The 20834-nt window shown below is 38.4% G+C and overlaps 1 protein-coding gene across 14 annotated transcripts in view; it reads left to right on the plus strand.

The window, feature by feature from the left end:
• Positions 1 to 1398: 1398 nt before the first annotated feature.
• The window catches only part of RBM26 (RNA binding motif protein 26), an 85030-nt gene continuing 65594 nt past the window's right edge, over positions 1399 to 20834 (plus strand). For all 14 annotated transcript variants that reach the window (XM_029936554.1, XM_029936555.1, XM_029936549.1 and 11 more), the window contains exon 1: positions 1399 to 1940. In XM_029936554.1, coding sequence (XP_029792414.1) covers positions 1870 to 1940 — 71 coding nt within the window. In that variant the 5' untranslated portion in view covers positions 1399 to 1869. The remainder of the gene's footprint in view (positions 1941 to 20834) is intronic.

A 20834-nucleotide genomic window follows, 5' to 3' on the forward strand; every position in this document is an offset into this window, starting at 1 on the left:
ATCCCAAACCGAAACTCTTTACTCATTCAGAAGAACTCCGGATCCTCCTCTGCCCTCCCAGCATTGGCAACATTCTACTTTCTGTCTCGGGGAGTCTGGCTGCTCTAGGTACCTCACAAGTGGAATCATATAATTATTTGTCCTTTTGTTTCTGGCTTCTTTCACTTAGCTAAATCAATTTAATCAACACTCTGGTTATTCAGTGGCTGAATTCTAATTTCATTCTACTCTGCATGCTATATTTTAAAACAAATGTCTAGCTTTCTTGATAATCTTTCCCACTTGTTGCTTAAGGACGCCGGTATCGCAGATTATAACCTCAGAGTTCTTAAGGGCGATTTAGTTTACCACTAAAGAGCTTTTCATTGTCTACTTTGTCTTTATATTGCGAATTATTTTCATTTCACTATCGTTTTACAGGCACTAGACGTTTTGCAAAATCCCACCTAGTCCCCCCTTTTTAAAAATTTATTTACTATTTTGAGAGGAGAGCGCGCACGCGAGCAAGGAAGGGGCAGAGAGACACACACATAGACACTGGCCTGAACGGAAACCTAGAGAACGATCAAGACCTAAGCCAAAGTCGAAGGCTCAGCCGACTAGGCCACCCACATCCCCACCCCCTCCCCCGCCTCCACCGAGCGCCTTAATGACAGTCAGTAATAGCAAATAGAAGAACTCTGGCAGGAAGTTAATTTAGGATGCTGATATGAAGGCTCTTTCTTTTGATACTTTTTTCCCTCTCCTTGGCTGAATCAGCTCTACATGAAGAGAATTGAAAACACAGTGTTCTAATCTTTAGTCGGGGAAAAGTCTGAAGTTTCAGTTGTTGAAAACTATTTGAGAACTGCTAAGGTTACCTCACCTTTCTTTTGGCGTACCCCTAGATCATGACTGCTCTACCATCAAGTTGAGTACTTTCGGACAAGACACTAAGGCTCTGGAAGTTTCACCGGGGGATTACACCAGCCTGTGCTTCCCATGCTTGTCCACACCACAGCACACACTAAACGGGACTGCAGGACACGGAGATAAACGGAGGAGGCAGTACAGCACACCTGGAACCCACTGGCCGCCGTGCGGCCTCGCACAACGTGTAGCGGCTCTCAAGGAGCGCTCCGGTCAGCGGGTTCGTTCCAGCTGATGCGCCACAGCCGTCTATACACAGGACGAAGTGGGGCTCCCGCCGTTTCTGGAGTCAGAGGCCTCTCCCTCCATGTACAAAAATAACGTTTTTATTCCATAAGCGAGAAAAAGTGTAAGAAGGGGCAAAGGCCTCTAACGACGCAAATACGCAAAACACCGAAATTCCACACTCCCCCAGCGCGCTCTTAAGACGAGCTTACGTCTCTTCCCAGCAGGCTCCGGGAACCACCGCGAGACTTCATCAATTCTCGCGAGATTTATCGGCAGCCATCTTCTTGGGGGTGCTGGGAGCCGGGAAGACCCCCCGAATCGTTCCCATTGAGCTGCCCTTCGTCGTCGCTTTTTTCACTTTTGCCTGTTCTGCGTTGCCAACACCACCTGGTTCCGAGGTTGAGAGAAAGCTCGGAGCTAGGCGCGTCTCGACCTCCTGGTCCAAGAAGATTTGCTTGGGTGGAGGGAAGGGGGAGGGCCCGGGCAAACCGTTGCTGTCTCAGCCCGGGCCGGGGTCCAGGGACGGAGAGCATCTGGCGCCCCGTGGATTGGCGGCCTGCGACGGTACCCGCAGAGCTGGTCGCCGATCAGGGCTCGCGGGAACCTGCCACCGGCGCCTCCCACCGCGGCCCACGCGGGCGGCGCGCGGAGGAGGGGGCGGGGGCAGCGGCCGCTGTAGCGGCCGAGACCTGGGCGGGCTGAGGAGTGTGACGGGCCTCGGGGCCGCTGTGGATGGTGTCTAAAATGATTATTGAAAACTTCGAGGCACTCAAGTCCTGGCTCAGCAAGACTCTCGAGCCCATGTGAGTATCCGGGGACTATTTCCTTGCAGGGATGGAAGTGGGAGATAGGCGGACACATAGATCTGTGCAGTTTCCCCCAAGTGCCTGCGATGGAGGCCAAAGCGGTGAACGGAGGTCCCAGGGTTTTTTGTTTTCTCCTTCTTTTCCGTCCTCGCTCCCAGGTTTAGGAGAGTCTGAGCCGACCTTTATCTTATCACCGAGTTGGTCGTTGAACTGGTATCTTCTTTTCCCGTTACATGTAGATCGACTCCACATTGGACGAGGGACCCCCAAATCGGTTTCTTTTCGCTTAATGAATCCAGTCACAACGTCTTGCCCGCGGACTAATATACCTTGTTTCTTTAAGTGAAGTGAATGGCCCTTATTAGGGATTAGGGGAGTTGTAGTGCAAGCCACTCACGTTTTAAATAAATATAGTCCCTGAAAGAAAGGCCACGTTTCCCATGTGCTATCTGGCTCATCCGCACCTCTTCTAACTGATTGAAGATGTAACAGGTGCTAAGGTACCCAGTAAGATTCCCCTTTCCCACCTACACGTTTGTTAGCGTGGCGAGGAGGAAGAAAATGTTATCTATCCATATGGAATATTTAGCAGTTTTAAGTGGGTTGCTGTAGATGGATTTTGTGTGTGTGTGTGTGTGTGTGTGTGTGAGTGTGTGTGTGTGTGTGTGTGTGTGCGCGCGCGCGCGCAGAGTGCCGGAATGTTTTAGATTCGAAAAAATAAGGAATGTGTTAAGGATTTGTCTTTTAATACATACAAAATATAGCTTGGGCCAGGTGCTTTATCAAAAGTGGTTGATTTACAGTAAACAACTTAAAATGAAATGGGGAAAATCCACCCATTTAATAAGTTTATTAAGTGCCCGCTATGTACGGTGGGAAGCTTTGGTGATAGAGCTTTTAAATTCCAAAGCTGACAAGGCAATAATAAAAGTATTAAATAAGATAAAAATAGGAATGACGGCTGTAATAATAGGGGATCTTATAAAAGGGTGATTAGAAGGCTTCTCACAGGAGGTAGCATTTGAGTAACACTTAGGAGAAGGAACCATCTGTGTCAGAGTCTGGAGAAAGACTTTTCCTTGCAGAAGGAACAGCAGGTGCAAAGGCCCTGTAGCAGATGTGATCACAGTGTGTTCCAAGAAGAGAAAGAAGGAAATGTGGCTGCAAGGAACCTTGTGATGGGGATGGAGAGAGAACGGAGGGACATGAAATTGGAGAAGTTGTAGGATTTTCTAGGCCGTGGTCAAGGGCTAGGATTTCATTTATGATGAGAAGACCCTTAGATAATTTAAAGCAGGCAGGGATTGATTTGATCTTTTATTTTTGAGAGAGAGCATGCGTGCAAGGGAGGAGGGGCAGAGAGAGGGAGATGCAGAATCCAAAGTAAGCTCCAGGCTCTGAACTGTCAGCACAGAGCCCAGCTGGGGGCTTGAACCTGTGAACCACCAGGAAATCATGACCTGAGCCAAAGTGGGAAGCTTAGCCGACTGAGCCACCCACACATCCCTGATTTGATCTTATCTTAATTCTGCCTGCTTTGTGGAGATTAAGGGGACAAGCATCAGAATAAGGAGACTGTTCTGAAGGGCATTGTAGGCAGAAACGTAAGTAGTTTGTGTCAGAGTGGTAGTGGAAACAGAACAAAATACGTTTTTTAAGTGGATCTGATAGAACTTGCTGATATGGATTGGATGTAGGAAATGAGGGAAAAAGAAATCAAGGATAATGACTAAGAAGTTAGCAACCAAATGGGTGATGATAGAGAAGGCTTGGGAGAGAACACATTGAGGGAAGGAGGAAAGATGATTGGTTTTGATCACTGAATATAAGGTGTTATACATCTAAGTTAGATGTCAAATAGGTTGTTAGGTTGTTAGTCCAGAACTCAGGCGACGACTGGAGAAACTTGGAGTCATCAGGTAGTATTCGAAACTATGGAGTTGTAGGAGATTTCCTAATTAAGAATGTGTTGATAGGGAAGGAAGGAGGGCCCAGGTCTAAGGTAGAAGGTTGAGACTTAGGTTAGGAAAGAAACAAGTGTATAAGGAAAGAGGGGAGTTGTTAAGTTGATGTTGCAGAATGGAAGAAAGGGATGGAGGCATGTAAGTGGCCCTTTAGTTTGGAAAGGTAGGAGTCATTGGTAACCTTAGCAAAATAGTTTCATTGAAGTGGGGTGGTCTAGATAGAAGCTGTATTTCCGCAGAAGAAGAGAAAGTGCAACACTGTAGCATAGTGGTTGAGAGGAGGAACTCTATAACGAGAATGGCTGGCCTTGACTAGTGCCTCTGCACTTTACCAGCTGTTTAAAATTGGGTAAATTACTTAACTCAGTGCCTCCCGTTTCCTCATCTGTATAGAAGAAATAACGAATATCTATTAAGAATCTGAACACTGCCTGGTTTGTAACTAGCATTCAGTAGGTAATAGGTGAACAGAAAACTTAAAATGTTTTAAGTTGAAATAAAATTCCTTAAAAAAACCTTTTATATAGTTTGCACACAATGTTACATAAGCTTAGGTATACAACATAGTGACTTAGTATCTCTGTATTTTATGCTGTAACTTAAAAGGTTACTTATAGTTACTTAGTGTATATGCTTGTGATTTTTATTCAGTTTTAATATAGCATGTTTCAGGTATCTTATAGCCTACTCAGATGACTGTAGCACTGCAGTCATTATTGGTAGAATAAATAAGGCACTGATAGCAAGTACAGCCTACACAGTGGTAGGAATTGGAATTGGTCTTCTTATAACGTACATTGCTGTGCTAAAATTGAGCCCTTATCCAAGTTCCTGTCCCTTTAATTGCATTTCAGATGAATTCTTGGTAACTTTTAAAGCTAATTTCAATTATTTAAGACTTGTGGTTTCTAACCTGGGCTTTGTGAAACTTGTAGATGTGTTTGTTATCTGAAAGGATTTTTTTTGTTTTATTTTAAAAGTATAATTGCCAAATAGCACCTGCTTGAAAGAGAGCATTTGAAGGACTAAGGGTAAGATGTAATTCAAAACTTGTATGGAACTTTCTAGGTACTTGTGCTAGCGAAGTATCTCATGGTTTTGGACTTACTCTGTATTTTGAATATGTTAATTCAGCAAATATTGAGTACTTAATCTACTTTGTGTACCAACAGGTGTGTTAGATATTGGGGATTTGTAGGAAATGAGCTGAGATGACTATGTTCATATCCTTCACCACTTAGCAGGGAAGACATGTTGATAAAGTAATTACAAGGCCAGTGAATGTTAACGAAATCCAGAATGCTGTCAAAATATATATCTAGGAGGTCAGGAAAGGCTTTGCTGGAATGGTAACATTTGATGTTAGCCTGCAAGAATGAAGAGCAGTTTGCTGGGGCAAAAAGATGGGAATCTCTATTCCCATCATTCTAGGTTTTGAAAAACAGATTGAATGAAAACCCAAAAATGGAAGGAAAAAAAAAGGTCTTGGGGAATTGAAAGAAATTGGAAAAAAAAAAAAAAAGCAATGGGAAGAATAGCAGTGGATAGCTCAGAGAGAGGAGCCAGAACATTTAAGACTTTGTTGAGTCATGTTAAGGATTTTGGATGTTAATTGAAGAATAGTGGGAATCTAGTGAAGGGTTTTAGAAGCTGGAGTTTTCAGATTGACATAAAAACAAACACAAAACCCAGCCTGGTTGCACTGTTTTGGCATGAAATGCAAGTTGGCAAATCTACATTTAATATGATTGTAAGGTTTGTAGATGTGTTAGGGTTTTGAGTTTTGTGGGATTTTTTTAAAACATAAATTATTGAAAATGTAGGTGTTAAAATTGGCATCTTAAAATACTTAAGATTGATATTTTTGTTCTCTCAAACATTTGCTTAGTCATGCTTGCTAATAATAAAATGAAATTTGATGTTGGTCTTTTCTCTAACATTTATTTCTTTTTGTGAAGTCCTGGAAAAAAATTAAGGGTTTTTTTTTATACTCAATTTTTCTGTTTTTGTATTCTAAACAGAGAAGATTTTCTGCTATATTTTAAGACTTTTTATGAGTTTACACATAATCAAGTATGGTAATTTAATCAAACTATGGACTTTTTTAGCTGTAGGGAAGCCTTAAAATCAAATTTAAAAAACTCCTTAGTTTTTCAAAAAATGGAGGGGCAGGTGGACTTCATGCACCCCGATTTTGTGAGTTTAGTAGTAAAAACGGAATGCCTAGTTTCGTGCTTCTGCTGCTATGTGGTGCTGTGGCGGTAATGCGTGGTGGAAAGAAGCTAAGCTTTGATCCACGTGGACTAGTGTTCACATCTCAGTTCTGCTACTTACTGAGTAATTTAGCAAATGAACCTCCTCTTTTTTTACTGGTATAATAGGGAGAATTACACTTCTTTCCTTCTGTAGTTGAAAGCATTGAGACACATTTTTAAGAGTTTCCCCCTTCCGCCCTTCCTTACATACTGCTTGATTAAACACAAATAGGATACATTACTTGCTACTGTTACTATTATCAATACCACCTGTATTTGCACACATTGTTGAAAGGTTTTTATATTCCTTCCAAGTTCTATAATGTAAGCACTGTTACCTCCATTTTGCAAGTAATGACGCTGCGACACTGAAACAGGAAGTTAAGGTACTTGTCCACAGTCACATAGCTCGCTATGGCTTGTAACTAAAGAGTAATTTAAACTTAGGCTTTTTGGAGAAGTTGATATTTTAGGAATTGTATTTCAGATCTTAAATACAATTTGATTCTAAATTTCAAAAAAATAAAAATAAATAGGCTTTTTTTTTGGATAGTAAGCCTATGTTCTTAATTTACTACTATACAATACAGTGTATTCTTTCCTTTTACTGTATGCACTTTTAACTGTTACTTTTTCATATACTGTAGTCTTTCCCCCTTCACTCACGCTTGTTAACTATACCTTTATCACCACATTGAAATTATTTTTGTTCCTGTTTTACAGGAAGAACTGAAACATGGTCTTTTCACTCCTGAACTTTATTCCTGTTTCCCTCCTTTGATCTTTTTCTTTTTACAGACATTTCTGGGCATAGAAAGTCGATATCCTAGGCTTTAAGGAAGAATAACTCAGCAACAGTAGCAGCAAAAACAAAACAAAATCATACTGCTAGTCACTTTCATGCTAACTTTTCTTTTCCTTTTACTAGTAAACCTAGAAATAGTAGTTGTTATTTTTTCATTCCTTTGCCCCTACTATTTACTTCTTAGTCCCTTGTCATATAGTTTCTATTTATATTCAAACAAAATTACTTACCTCAATATTACCAATCAGTTTGTGCTTATTAAATGTAGAGATTTTTATATAAATTTTATATTCTTTGTCCTAGATGGGTTACATTAGTGTTGATGCTGCCTTTTTAATTTCACATATCTCAAATCCCTTGCTTCTCTTTCTTTGCACATAAGTCCTATCCTTTTTAATTCTTTTTCTTGCCTTTTAATTGTATTTTTTCAAGTTCTGTTTTCATGCCTTTTTTTCCTAAACTATTTCTACTCCTGTCATCTCATTCACCACATTCAGTTCCATGGATGGTTTCTATTAAATCTGTGCCAGTGGTTTGTAAAACTGTGTGCGTGCGTGTGTGTGTGTGTGTGTGTGTGTGTGTGTGGTAGAGTCTTTGAAAGTTTGATTAAAGACCTCCTTAGGATATTTCATGTGCTATATACACATTTGCATTGAATTTCAGAGCTTTTCCAAGAGAACGTCTAGCTTCCGCATTACTTTTTCACATATGTACCTTTAGACTTGACCATCCTTCGAAGCCTTTACCTCTCATTCCAGTTGCTTGCTAAATGTCCACCTGGCTCTCCCATCTGAACATCAAACTACATTTCTGAAAATAAATGTTCTCCGAATTCACTAATTTCCATTTCATTTCCTCAGATTTTCCAGGCTTGGAATTTTATTTTTTGGCTTTTCCTTACTTCATTCCTTTCCCCCATCAGTTAATCATTAGGTTGTGTTTCTCTTTATTTCTTAAAAAATTTTTTTTTCAATGTTTATTCATTTTTGACAGAGACAGAGTACAAGTGGGAGGGGGCAGAGAGAGAGAGAGAGAGACAGACACAGACAGACAGACAGAATCTGAAGCAGGCTCCAGGCTCTGAGCTGTCAGCACAGAGCCCAACGTGGGGCTTGAACTCAGGGACCCGGAAATCATGACCTGAGCTGAAGACAGATGCTCAGCCGACTGAGCCACCCAGGCACCCTGTGTCTTTCTTTAAATAATTCTTACTAATGACATTGCTCAGTAGGTGGCCTCATACTCCTATCTAAACCTTTGGGTTTTTTTCTCCCCTCTAGTTCCATCCTTTATGCCCAGTATCTTCCTTTTTTTTTTTTTTTTTTTTTTTTGGTGAGTCTGAATTTCAGTAGAAATTTTCATTGTGACTGTATCACATTGTTTATATTGTCCCTTTTTCCAACTTTTAGAAGGTAACTTTCATTGAGTGCTTGTCTTATGCTAGTCATTGTGTATTCATTAAATGTGAGCTAGATTCTGTTATCTCAGTTTTAAATATGAGGAAATTGAGTCTTAGGAAGATTAAGTAATATATTTCATTCATAGCTAATAAATGATGGAGACAGGCTTCATAACCAGACATTCTGATTTCAGAGCCTTGTTGTAGATTGTGATATACTGCCTTTCTCCATTGCACTTAAATATGTTGAAATCAAAGGTCAAGGTTATTCTAGTTCTTCCAGAAAGTTATATGATCCATCCATTTGGAAGGATGACATGACTCTCTTTCTGGCACTAGTTTGCATCAATTATGACGGTCATCACTTGCACGCTTGTTTAGTAATTCTTACTTATTTTAGCTTCATTATTAGAATCTCAGGTTCTTGAAAGTAGACTCCAAGTCTTACAGTTTAAATGTCTTCCTGTTGTGTACAGCACCCAGTACAATACCTTGTGTGTGGTATGTTAATTAAATGCACTGGCTGAGATTTGTAGTTTATATAACCATAACCTAAGCAGAAAGAAGTATAAACTATAAAATCTGCCATACTTAGGGGCATCTGGGTTGCTCAGTCTGTTAGGGTTCTGACTTAGGCTGAGGTCATGATCTCACAGTTTTGTCAATTCAAGACCGGTATCAGGCTCTGTGCTGACAGTGTGGAGCCTCCTTGGGATTCTCTATCTTCCCCCTGCTTATTTTCATTCTCTCTCTCTCTCTCTCTCTTAATAATAAATAAGTAAACTTAAAAAAAAAGAATGTACTGTACTTGAACTAGAATTTTACTTCAGAGCAGGCAGATATATGAGCAGTTTGAAAGTTACTAATCTCTGGGTCTATTTCTCTTTATTTTTACTTCATAGCATCTTCAGATTATATAAAGCTTAAGTGATTATTTTTAGGGGGGAAAGATACTGTAGAGTATTAATGACATTTACTCAAAGTATTTTTGAATACTGTTATGTGCAAGCTGCTGCCTCCATGGAGCTGCCTAGAGAAGAATTAATATTTGGTAATTCTAGTCTAATGAATTTTACAGCTGGTATAAGAGTTTTTCTATAATTAATTATTGGTTAAATATTTTTCATTGCCTTCATCCCTTTAACATTTGTTGAGTTGACTCTCATTACCACATTTCACGGCTGCAAAGCTGTTTGGCTTTTCTATCTGAATGCTGACTAGTTAAAATGGATTTAGCATTTTCTTTATGTTTTAGCACTTTCTTTTTTTTAAATTTTTTTAATGTTTTATTTCTTTTTGAGAGAGAGAGAGAGACAGACAGACAGTATGATGAGCAGGGGAGGGTCAGAGAGAGAGAGGGAGACACAATCCAAAGACAGGCTCCAGGCTCTGAGCTAGCTGTCAGCACAGAGCCTGATGTGGGGCTCAAACCCATGAACCCTGAGATCATGACCTGAGCCAAAGCTGGACTCTCAACCGACTGAGTTACCCAGGCATCCCTGTTTTAGCACTTTCTTATCTTGGTCTTATAAATATTGTTCTCAAATAAAATTATTCTATATGCATAAATCAGGCGACTGGGGTAGTATCATAAGCAATACAGAAAATAAGATATTCCAGTGTTTGTTGTCTACACATCAGAACGACTAATTCAGGCATGAGCTAAATGTTTTCTAGGAATTTTTTGACTTCTTCCTGCTTCCTTAGCTCCAGAAACTAGAGAATGAGAAAAATGAGTAGATGGTATAAGCCCTCCCTAACCAGACTTAATCACTCGCTCACTTACTCCTACTACCTTATCTCTGTGGAAAAATCCTTTTCAGTTCACAAATAGTAACTTCTCAAACCAGTAAAAGTTTATTTTTAACTTTATTTAGTATGTTGTGTGTATGAAATAATAAATATAATTCACTTGAGATCTGTTATTCTTCTTGAGCTATTCTACCAACATACAATCAAATGTGTTTATTATTCTTTCTCCTTCTTACACAGTTGGTATCATACTTGAATGTCATTCTGTATGATACATAATAGTTGTTGCTTTTTTTTTTTAATGTTTTATTTATTTTTTTGATACAGAGAGAGACCAAGCATGAGAGGGGGAGGGGCAGAGAGAGGGGGAGACACAGAACCGGAAGCAGGCACCAGGCTCTGAGCTAGCTGTCAGCACAGAGCCTGACAACGGGGCTCGAATCCACGAATGTGAGATCTGACCTGAGCCGAAGTCGGAGGCTTAACCGACTGAGCCACCCAGGTGCCCCAGTTGTTGCTTTTTTTAAGGCTGCATAGTATTTCAATGTAGTGGATATCCCATAATTTAACCATCTATATTGGTAAAGTGGACAAATACTATTATAGTCTGCATATTTACCACGTGACACACCCACATAATATCTATCAGTTAGATTCTCCCATTAACATTTAAGTGTACTTGCCACTATCCTTTGATTTATTTCAAAGTAAATTGCAAATGTCAGTGAATTTACCCCTAAATAGTTACCATGCATATCATGAGTTCAGTATTTTTAATTTTTAAAAAGTTTGATATAATCTGTATACAGATCTTAAAGTGTACTCTTTTATAACTTTTGACAACGCATATATTGTTGTAACTCAATTCCCTATCAGAGTAAACATTATCCTCGTTCTGGAAAGTTTCTTCATTCCCTTCTCCTTGCTCCCATCTACCCATAGAAACAATCACTGTTCTGATTTTTCCGCTACTATATATTAGTTTTGCCTGTTATGGAACTTCATATAAATGGAATTTTAGTATGGGTACTCTTGAACAAGACTTCTTTTTACTACTGTGTTCTTGAAATTTATCCATATTGTTGCATGTATCTGTAGTTCCTTTTTATTGCTGATTAGTATTTCATTGTCAAATGCATGCCATATTGTTATAATACCCATGCTATTTTTAGTCCTGACTAGTCAGTTTATCACAATTTTTCTTTTTAATTAAAAATAAGCATACTTGTAATAAAATTCAAAAGACGGTATAGACCTTTAAGCTAAAAATGAGTCTTCCTAGCCCCTTCTTGATCCCTCTATATAAACACATAATTGCATATTTATTAAAATATACATATATTATGTTTGTTTAGGTATGTACAGTTGACCCTTGAACAACCCTGGTTTACATTGCATGGGTTCATTTATAAATGGATGTTTTACAGCATTGTGAATGTATTTTCCTAATAACTCTCTTAATATTTTCTTTTATCTAGCTTACTTTATTGTAAGAACACAGTATATAATCATAGCTAACATACAGAATATAATCATAGATAACATATGTGTGTTAAATGACTTTCGGTTCAGGTCATGATTCCATGGCTTGTCAGATCCACGGGTGGCTTATTCAGCTAAGTGTCCAATTCAGGTCAGGTCTTGAACTCAGTTGTGATGAGTTCAAGCCCCACATTGAGTTTTGCCAGGCATGGAGCCTACATTAAAAAAAGAAGAAGGAGGAACAGAGATTTGTGGGAGTCAAAAGTTATACACAGATTTTCAACTATATGGGTGTTGGTACCCTTAACCCTTGTTGGTTCAGGGGTCAATTGTAATTTTTTAACATAGGATAATTTTATTTATATGTTACTGTAACTGATATTATAGGTAACACTGCATATCTTCCCATATGAGTATATTAAGTAGTTTCCTGGGGTTTTTCCCGTAGTGCTTCCATAGTATTACATTATGTAAATATACTCCACTTTTTAAAAAATTTTTAATGTTTGTTTTTGAGAGAGAGAGAGAGAGAGAGTCAGAGTCAGAGTCAGAGAGGGAGACACGAGTCTCAAGCAGGCTCCAGGATCTGAGCTCTCAGCACAGAGCCCAATGTGGGCCTTGAACTCATGAACCATGAGATCATGACCTGAGCTGAAGTCAGATGCTTAACTGACTGAGCCACCCAGGTGCCCCTATAATTTGTTTTAATAGTACTTCATGTAAGACATGGTCATTACTTTTTAGGGGGAAAAAAACACCTTAGTGGGGCCCCCGGGTGACTCGGTTGGTTAAGTGACCCTCTTCGCCTCAGATCATGATCTCATGGTCTGTGAGTTCGAGCCCCTGCTTGGGATTCTCACCCTCGTCTCCCTTCTTGCACTTTCCCTCTCAAGATGAATAAATAAACTTAAAGAAAAAAACTTATTTTTTTAAAGTATTAAATTCCTGCACATAGTTACAAGAAAGAAAACTTGCCAGAAAGCTTTGAAAAGTTAAAGCTCTCTTCATACTTCTTACCCTAGCACTTAATTAATATTAATATGTAGTTTTTATACTTTTAAAACAGCTGATTCCAGTTTTATTGAGTGGTTCTTCCAGAGTTTACTTAATCATATTCTTGTTTGTCATTTAGTTCATGTCCTCGGTTTTTTTTTTACTTTATAAATAACGCTGCAGTGAACGTCTTCCCATATGTAGTTTGTTTCTTTCTCTCTCTCTCCTTATTCTTTCCTTCCTTTCTCTCCCTCCCTCTCATTCTCTCTCCTTCCCCTTCTCTCCCTTCTCTTTTTTCCTTTGTTTCTCCTCTCACCCCGACCCCCATTTTCATTAGAGGATACTTTTCCAGGTATCACCTAATACTGCTGTTCAGGGTCTTTTTAACATTAAGAGATGTGTATTTGAAAGTTTAACCAGGTGTGCTTTTGGTGGTAGTGGTGGTTTAAATCCAGTCATTCAGATAAACTTGTTTTATGCAGTTGCGTACTACATTATGGCAAGTAATTTCTCTAGTTTTCTTGCCTCAGCCATTTAAAAAGTGACAGAAGGAGAGAGAATACGTCAGTATAAATTCTAGTCTGTTCTTGACTTTGTAACTTACTGTGTCCTGCTATTCCTACACTCCCTGCTACTGTGCCCGTGTTCTCTAATTATTACTTTTCCATTGCTTTAATAAGCATTAAAATATGCAATTCAGCAGATCATATTTTGCTCTTTGTAATACAGTTTCTTTTAATTGAACGAATTTGCTGAGTAACCTTGAGTAAGTTTAAGGTATAAAGCATGTTATTTTGATACATTTGTGTATTTTAATATGTATGATCGCCAGTGTAGTGATACTTATCACATAGTTAGAGTACAGTATAATTGTCAGTGTTCATTATGTTGTGAATTAGATCTCCATGGCCTGTTTACTATTCATTACGAGTTGTACCCTTAAACAGCATCACTCTGATCTCCCTCTCCACCACCTGCAGTCCCTGGTAAACATCATTTTACTCTGTCTTTTTTAGAGTTAACTTAGATTCCAGCATAATGTGCTGAAGGTCCATCCATATTGACAAAAATGAAAGATACCTTCCTTTCTTGTGGCTGTATGTGTGTACGTTATGTATATGTACCACATCTTTTTTATCCATTTATTTGTTGATGTACACTTGAGTTTTCAGATCTCAGTCATTGTGAATAGAACTATGATTAAAATGGGAATTCGTGTGCCTCCTCAAAATCCTGTACTTTCTTTGGGTATATACACAGAAGTGGAATTGTTGGATTGAATGATTTTTTAATTTTTTTTTTAAGAATGTCCATGTTATTTTTTGTAATGTTTGGGCTGGTTTATGTTCCCACCAATAATGTATAAGGGTTTTTTTTTTTTTCACTACATCCCTACCAGCATCTCTTGTTTCTTGTCTTTTCAATGGTAGCTCTTCTAACATGTGTGAGGCAGTATCTTGTTTTTGCATTTCCCTGATGATTAGTGCTATTCAGCATCTTTTCCGTGTGTCTGTTGACCATTTTGATGTCCACTTTGGGCAAATGGCTGTTTAGTTCTCATTTTTTAATTGGAATGTTTGGTTTTGTTTGTTTTTGAGTGACAGTTCTTATGTCTTTTGGATATTAACCCCTTCCAATTTATGGTTTTTACAAAAATCTTCTCCCATTCTGCAGGGTGTCTTTCATTTTGTTGACAGTTTTGTTTGCTCTGCAGCAGCTTTTTAGTTTGATGTGGTCCCACTTATTTGTTTTTGTTTGTATTGTTTTTTTAAACAAATTAGTTTTCCAGTGTTTTATTTTTGAGAGAGAGAGAGAGAGAGAGAGAGAGTGAGCGCGAGCGCGAGCGAGCGAGCATGAGCAGGGGAGGGTCAGAGAGAGAGAGAGAGAGAGAGAGAGAGAGAGAGATACAGAATTCCACTGAAGCAGGCTCCAGGCTCTGAGCTAGCTATCAGGACAGAGCCCGACGCCGGCTCGGACCCACGAACTGTGAGATCATGACCTGAGCTGAAGCCGGATGCTCGGCTGACTGAGCCACCCAGGTGCCCCATTGTTTGTATTGCTTTTGCTTTTGGTGTCCACTTCAAAAACTCATGGCCAAGACCTATGTCAAGGAGTTTGTCACCTATGTTTCCTCTAGGAGTTTTATGGTTTCTGGTCTTAAAGTTAGGTCTTTGATCTATTTTGAGTTAATTTTTGTATACAGTGTAAGATACTGGTTCAGTTTTATTTGTTTTCATATGGCTGTCCAATTTTTCCAACACCATTTTAAAATTATTATTATATTATTATTATTATATTATTATTATTATTATTTTGAGAGAGAGAGAGAGAGAGAGAGAGAGAGAGAGAGAGAGAGACTGTGAGTGGGGAAGGGGTAGAGAGAGAAGGAGAATCCCAAGCAGGTTCCACACAGTCAGCACAGAGCCTCGCATTGGGCCTAATACCATAAACCATGAGATCATTACCTGAGCTGAAATAGAGTCATATGCTTAACCAGCTGAGCCACCCAGGTGCTCCTCCCAACACCTTTTATCGATGAGACTACAGACTGTCCTTCCCCATTGTGAATTCTTGGCTTCTTTATTATAAATTATTTGACCATATGTGCATGGGTTTATTTCTGGGCTCTATTCTGTTCTATTTATCTGTGTCTGTTTTTATGCCACCACACTGTTTTAATTACTACAGTTCGTAATATAGTTTACATCAGGGAGTATGGTGCCTCCAGCTTTGTTTTTTTTGTTTTGTTTTTTTTTTACAAGATTGCTTTGACTGTTCAGGGTCTTTGGTTCCATACACATTATAGGCTTATTTTTCTATTCTGTGAAAAAATGCCATTGGAGTTTTTATCAGGATTGCACAAGCTATTGATTGCTTTGGGCAATGATGGACATTTTCACTATATTAATTCCTCCTACCTATGAACATGGGATGTCTTTCCATTTGTTTCTTTGGTTTCTTGAATTTTTTTTTTGTTGTTGTACAAATCTTTCACTTCCTTGGTTAAATGTTTTCCTATGTATTTTATTATTCTTGGTGCTGTTATGAAAGGGATAGGTTTCTTTATTTTTCAGATAATTCATCATTAGTATAAAGGAGTGCAACTGACTTCTGTATGTTGATTTTGTATTCTGCAACTTTACTGAAATCAGTGATTATTTCCGAAAGTTTTTTGGTTGAGTCGTTGGGTTTTTTTAAGTAGATAAAATCGTGTCATCAGAAAATAGTGACAATATTACTTTTTACTTTACAATTTGGATGCCTTTTATTCTTTTGTCTAGCTTAATTGGTCTAGCAAGGCCTTCCAGTACTATATTCAGTAGGAGTGGTGAGAGTGGGCATTTTTGTGTTATTCCTGATACTAGAAGAAAAACTTTCAGTTTTTCTTCATTGAGTATAATGTGAGTTGTGAGGTTGTCTTGTATGATAGTATTTATTTATTGTGTTGAGTTCTGGCCCTTCTCTACTCATTCTATTAAGATTTTTTTTTATCATGAAGGTGTTGTATTTTGTCAGATGCTTTTTCTACATCTATTGAGATGATCATTTGATTTTTATTTTTCATTTTATTGATGTAATGTATTACATTTGTTGATTTGCATATGTTGAACCATTTTTCCTTCCCAGGGATAAATCCCATTTGGTCATGATGTATTATCCCTTCAATATGTTCTTGAATTTGATTTGCTAATATTTTGTTGAGAAATTTTGCATTTGTATTCATTAGGAGTATTAGTCTATAGTTTGTGTGTGTGTGTGTGTGTGTGTGTGTGTGTGTGTGTGTGTGTGTGTGTTTGGGGGGTGTTATTGTTATCAAGTTTGGGTATCAGTGTTTCCTCCTTGTTATTTTGGAAGAGTATGAGGAGGATTGCTGTTAATTCTTGAAATGCTTCATAGAATTCTCCAGTGAAACTACCTGATCCTGGAGTTTTCTGTGTTGGGAGTTTTTGATTATTGATTCAATCTCTTTACTCATTATTTGTTCAGATTTTCTGTTTCTTCCTATTCAGTTTTGGAAAGTTGTAGGTTTCTAGGAATATATACATTTCTTCTAGGTTCTATAATTTGTTGACATATAATTCTTCATTGTAGTAATTTAAAATTTTATGTATTCCTGTAATATGAATTGTAATGCCTTCTTTTTCATTTCTAATTTTATTTTTGTTTTTTGAGTCTACTTCTTTTCCTCTTACTCTAGCTAAAGGTTTGTCAGTTTTTATCTTTTCAAAGAACCAAGTCTTAGTTTCATTGATGATTTCTAGTGTTTTTCTGGCCTCTATTTCATTTATTTCCACTCTTATCCTTATCATTTTCTTCTTCCTGCTAACTTTGGGATTATTTTATTCTTCTTGTTCCTTGAGCTGTAAATTTAGGTTATTTATATGAGATATTTCTAACTTTTTAATATATGAATTTACTGCTACACATTTTCCTCTCAGAACTGCATTTGCCGCATCCCACAATATTTGATATATTGTGTTTTTATTTCATTTGCTTTGAGATACATTTTTATTTTTTATTTGGTTTCTTCTTTGACCCTGTGGTTTGGAAGTGCATTGCTTAGTTTCCACTTATTTGTAGATCTTACTTTTCTCTTTCTGATTTCTAGTTTCATGCCATTGTGGTCAGAGAAGATAGTTGGTATGATTTCAGTCTTCTTAAATTGCCAGGATTTGTTTTGTGGCCTACCATATGCTGTGTGTTAGAGAATGTTCTGTGTGCACTTGAGAAGAATGTTTATTTTGCTGCTGTTGGATGGAATGTTCTATATGTCTGTTAAGTACACTTGGTTCTGAAATGTAGTTATGACAATTTTTCTTGTTGAAGTTTTGCCTTGATAATCCTTCACATAGTGGGGTATTGAAGTCCCTTTTATTTACTTACTGTAATGTTGTCTGTTTTAGTTAAAGATATGTTTTAGTTTATTAATATATTTCAGTGCTTAGGATTTGGGAGTGTATATGTTTACCATTATTATATCTTCTTACTGTATTGACCCCTTTATCATTATATAATGTCCTTCTTTGACTCTTGTTACCCTTTTTGGCTTGAAGTTTATTTTGTTTAATGTATTATGGCTCTGCCGGCCTTTGTTTTGTTTTGTTTCCTTAAAATATCATTTTCTGTCCTTTCACTTTTCAGCCTGTATGTCATTAGAGGGGAATCGGTCTCCTATTGGGAACTTGTAGTTGGGTCTTGTTTTTGTTTATATATCCAGCTGCTTTGTGTGTTGTTTTGTTAAGTTTATTTATTTATTTTGAGAGAGAGACACTCATGCCAGGGGAGGGGGAGAGGGAGAGAATGGGAATTCCAAACAGGCTTTGTGCAGGGCTTGATACCACAAACCATGAGATCATGACCTAATCAAGAGTTGCTCAAATGACTTGAGCCACCTGGGTGCCACCACTTTCTGTTTTGATTGATGAGTTAATTCATTTATACTTAGGGTAATTATTGATATGTAAGGATTTACTACTATCATTTTTGGTCATTTTGTTTCTTCCTTGATTGTTTTTCCTTTTGTTTCTATCTGTAAGTTGGTTTTCATGGTGGTTTGCTCTTTCTCCTGTTTTTTTAACGTTTCATGTCTGTTCTGTAGATTTTTGCTTTGTGGTTACCATGAGGTTACACAAAACGTAATGCTGTCCTTTTTCTACTGATAAAAAAAATTATCTTCATTTGCCTATAAAGCTTCTATCCTTTTACTCTTCCCCTTTTATATTTTTTGATGTTGTAAGTTATGTCTTTATATATTGTGATTTTTGTTATCAAGAGGTAGCTATAGTTTTTTGTTTTTTTTTTTTACATTTTTTAAATTTTTATTTTGAGAAAGAAAGAGACAGAGTGCGAGCAGGGGAGGGGCAGAGAGAGAGGGAGACACAGAATCCGAAGCAGGCTCCAGGCTCTGGGCAGTCAGCACAGAGCCTGACACAGGGTTTGAATTCATGAAACGTGAGTTCGTGACCTGAGCCAAAGTCGGACGCTTAACTGACTGAGCCACCTAGGTGCTCTAAGAGGTAGCTATAGTTATTTTTAAAACTTCTTAAAATCTTTATGCTATAGTTAATATCTTAATACACTATCTTAAAGAGGAGTTACAGTATTCTGATTCTGAGTATTTATTACCTTAATCATAATTTTTTTGTACTTTAGTCTTTTCGTTTCAGCTTGAAGAGCTCCTTTTAACATGTCATATAAGTATGTTTAGTGATGGCAAACTCCCTCAACTTTTGTTTCTCTAGTAAAACTTAGGTTTCTTCTTCATAGCTCAAAGATAACTGTGCCAATAGAGTATTCTTGGGTGATTGTTTAAAACTTTCAGTGTTCCGATTGTGTCATTCTATTCTCTTCTGGTCTGTAGAATTTCTGCTGAGAAACCTGCTGATAGCCTTATTGGGGAGGGGGTACCTTTGTAGGTTACTGTTTTTTACCCTGGGTTGCCTTTATAATTCTTTATTGACTTTTGACAGTTTTCATATAATGCATCTTAGAGAAGGTCTTTTTGTGTTGGCTCCAGGCTACAAGCTGTCAGCCCAGAGCCTGTTGCGGGACTCAGACTCACAAACTGTGAGATCATGACCTGAGCTGAAGTCGGACACTTAACCGACTGAACCACCCAGGCGCCCCTGTGTTGGTAAAATAGTGTGTTTTGTCAGCATTGTGGACTTGTATCCAGGAAGGTTCTCAACTATCATTTAAGTACTCTCTGTGCACCCTTCTCCCTCTCTTTTTTTGAGATACCCCTTATTGTGGGTCTTGATCTCATGACCCTGAGATCAAGAGTCTGCTGACTGAGCCAGCCAGGCACCCCAGGTTTTTTTACTTTTTAAAAATCTTAGTTCTGGGGCACCTGTATGGCTCAATTGGTTGAGCATCAGGCTTTTGCACAGGTCATGATACCATGGTTCAGGAGTTCAAGTCCTGCATTGGGCTCTGTGCTGATAGTGCAGAGCTAGCCTCAGATCCTCTGTCTCCCTTTCTCTCTGCCCTTTCCCCACTGTCTCTGTCTGTCTGTCTGTCTGTCTCTCTCTAAAATAAACATTAAAAAAAAATCTTAGTTCTTTCTTCCCTTCCACCTGGATCATTTCTATATTTCTATTCTTGAGTGTGCTAATTCTCACTTCCATATGATTTGTTTTATTTCCAGTACATTCTAATTCATTCTTCATATATTCAGTTAGTCACCCCAGAATTTTCTTCTTCTTCTTCTTTTTTTTTTTTTTTTTTTTTTAGAATTTTAACCTGTCTGGCAAAATACTTTTGTTTAGTAATTTTGTTCCTGAGCTTATTTATTGCCTTTCTGAGTTTTTTATTGGTTCATTGAATTTCTTCAAAATAGCTGTTTTGTAAGTATTTCATGTCTTTGGGTTCAGTTGTTGGAAAATTGTCATTTTCTTTTTGTGAGATCATATTACTGTGATGGGAAATGCATCTGCTTCTCCATTTGAAGTAGTGAACACTTTTCTTATTTAGGCAAGGTTTTGTTTACTTTCTTACAATTCCAAGATTTGTTATTAGGAGCCTTCATTTGTTTTCCAGAAGGTGGCACTATAGCACAAGTCTTTGGTTTCTCTTACCAGAACGGACTCACATTAGGGTGGTAAGCAGGTGCACTAAAAGGAAACAGAAAAAGGAGCAAAGGTGGCTGCAGAGCTTGGGGAGAGGTGTAGATTTAGCACATGGGGTTTTGGGTATGCCAGGGTCCTGCTGGGCAAATCCTCAAGGTGGGGGTGGGTACCAGAGGTCCATGGGTTATTCTCTTACTCCCCCTTTCCCTCCTCCCCTGGGCAAATAGCAGGAGACACTTCTCTTCAGTTCTCCTTGCCTAGTTCCCTTTCCTTCCCCTGTTCCCAGTCACTGTGGTCTCTCTGCAGAGAGAGCAGCTGGTTTCTGCAGCTGCAGCATGCATGGCCAGCAGACCCCCATTCTCCTGCCTTTACCTTCCACGTCCTCTGCCAGAAAGGCTGTGCTGGCTTGCTGCTGGGCCAGCTGCCATGTTCTCTGCTGCTGTTGCAGCCTCTCTGATTCAGTCCACTCACTTTCAGATGCACAGCTGGATAGATCTCTCAGGTGTCTTGGTATCCTGTGTAGAGGCACTTTTTTCCTCCTTTGGTTATGGATGTTCAGTTAGTTGTAAAGCGAAGAGGAGAGAAAAAGGAAATGACTCATGCTACTTGATGCTGATGTTTATAATACAGTTTTAAATATAACAAGTACTTTGAAATATGTAATTTAGGACTT

Source organism: Suricata suricatta, chromosome 4 (genome assembly GCF_006229205.1).
Source record: "Suricata suricatta isolate VVHF042 chromosome 4, meerkat_22Aug2017_6uvM2_HiC, whole genome shotgun sequence".
In the NCBI taxonomy this organism is placed as follows: Eukaryota; Metazoa; Chordata; class Mammalia; order Carnivora; family Herpestidae; genus Suricata; species Suricata suricatta.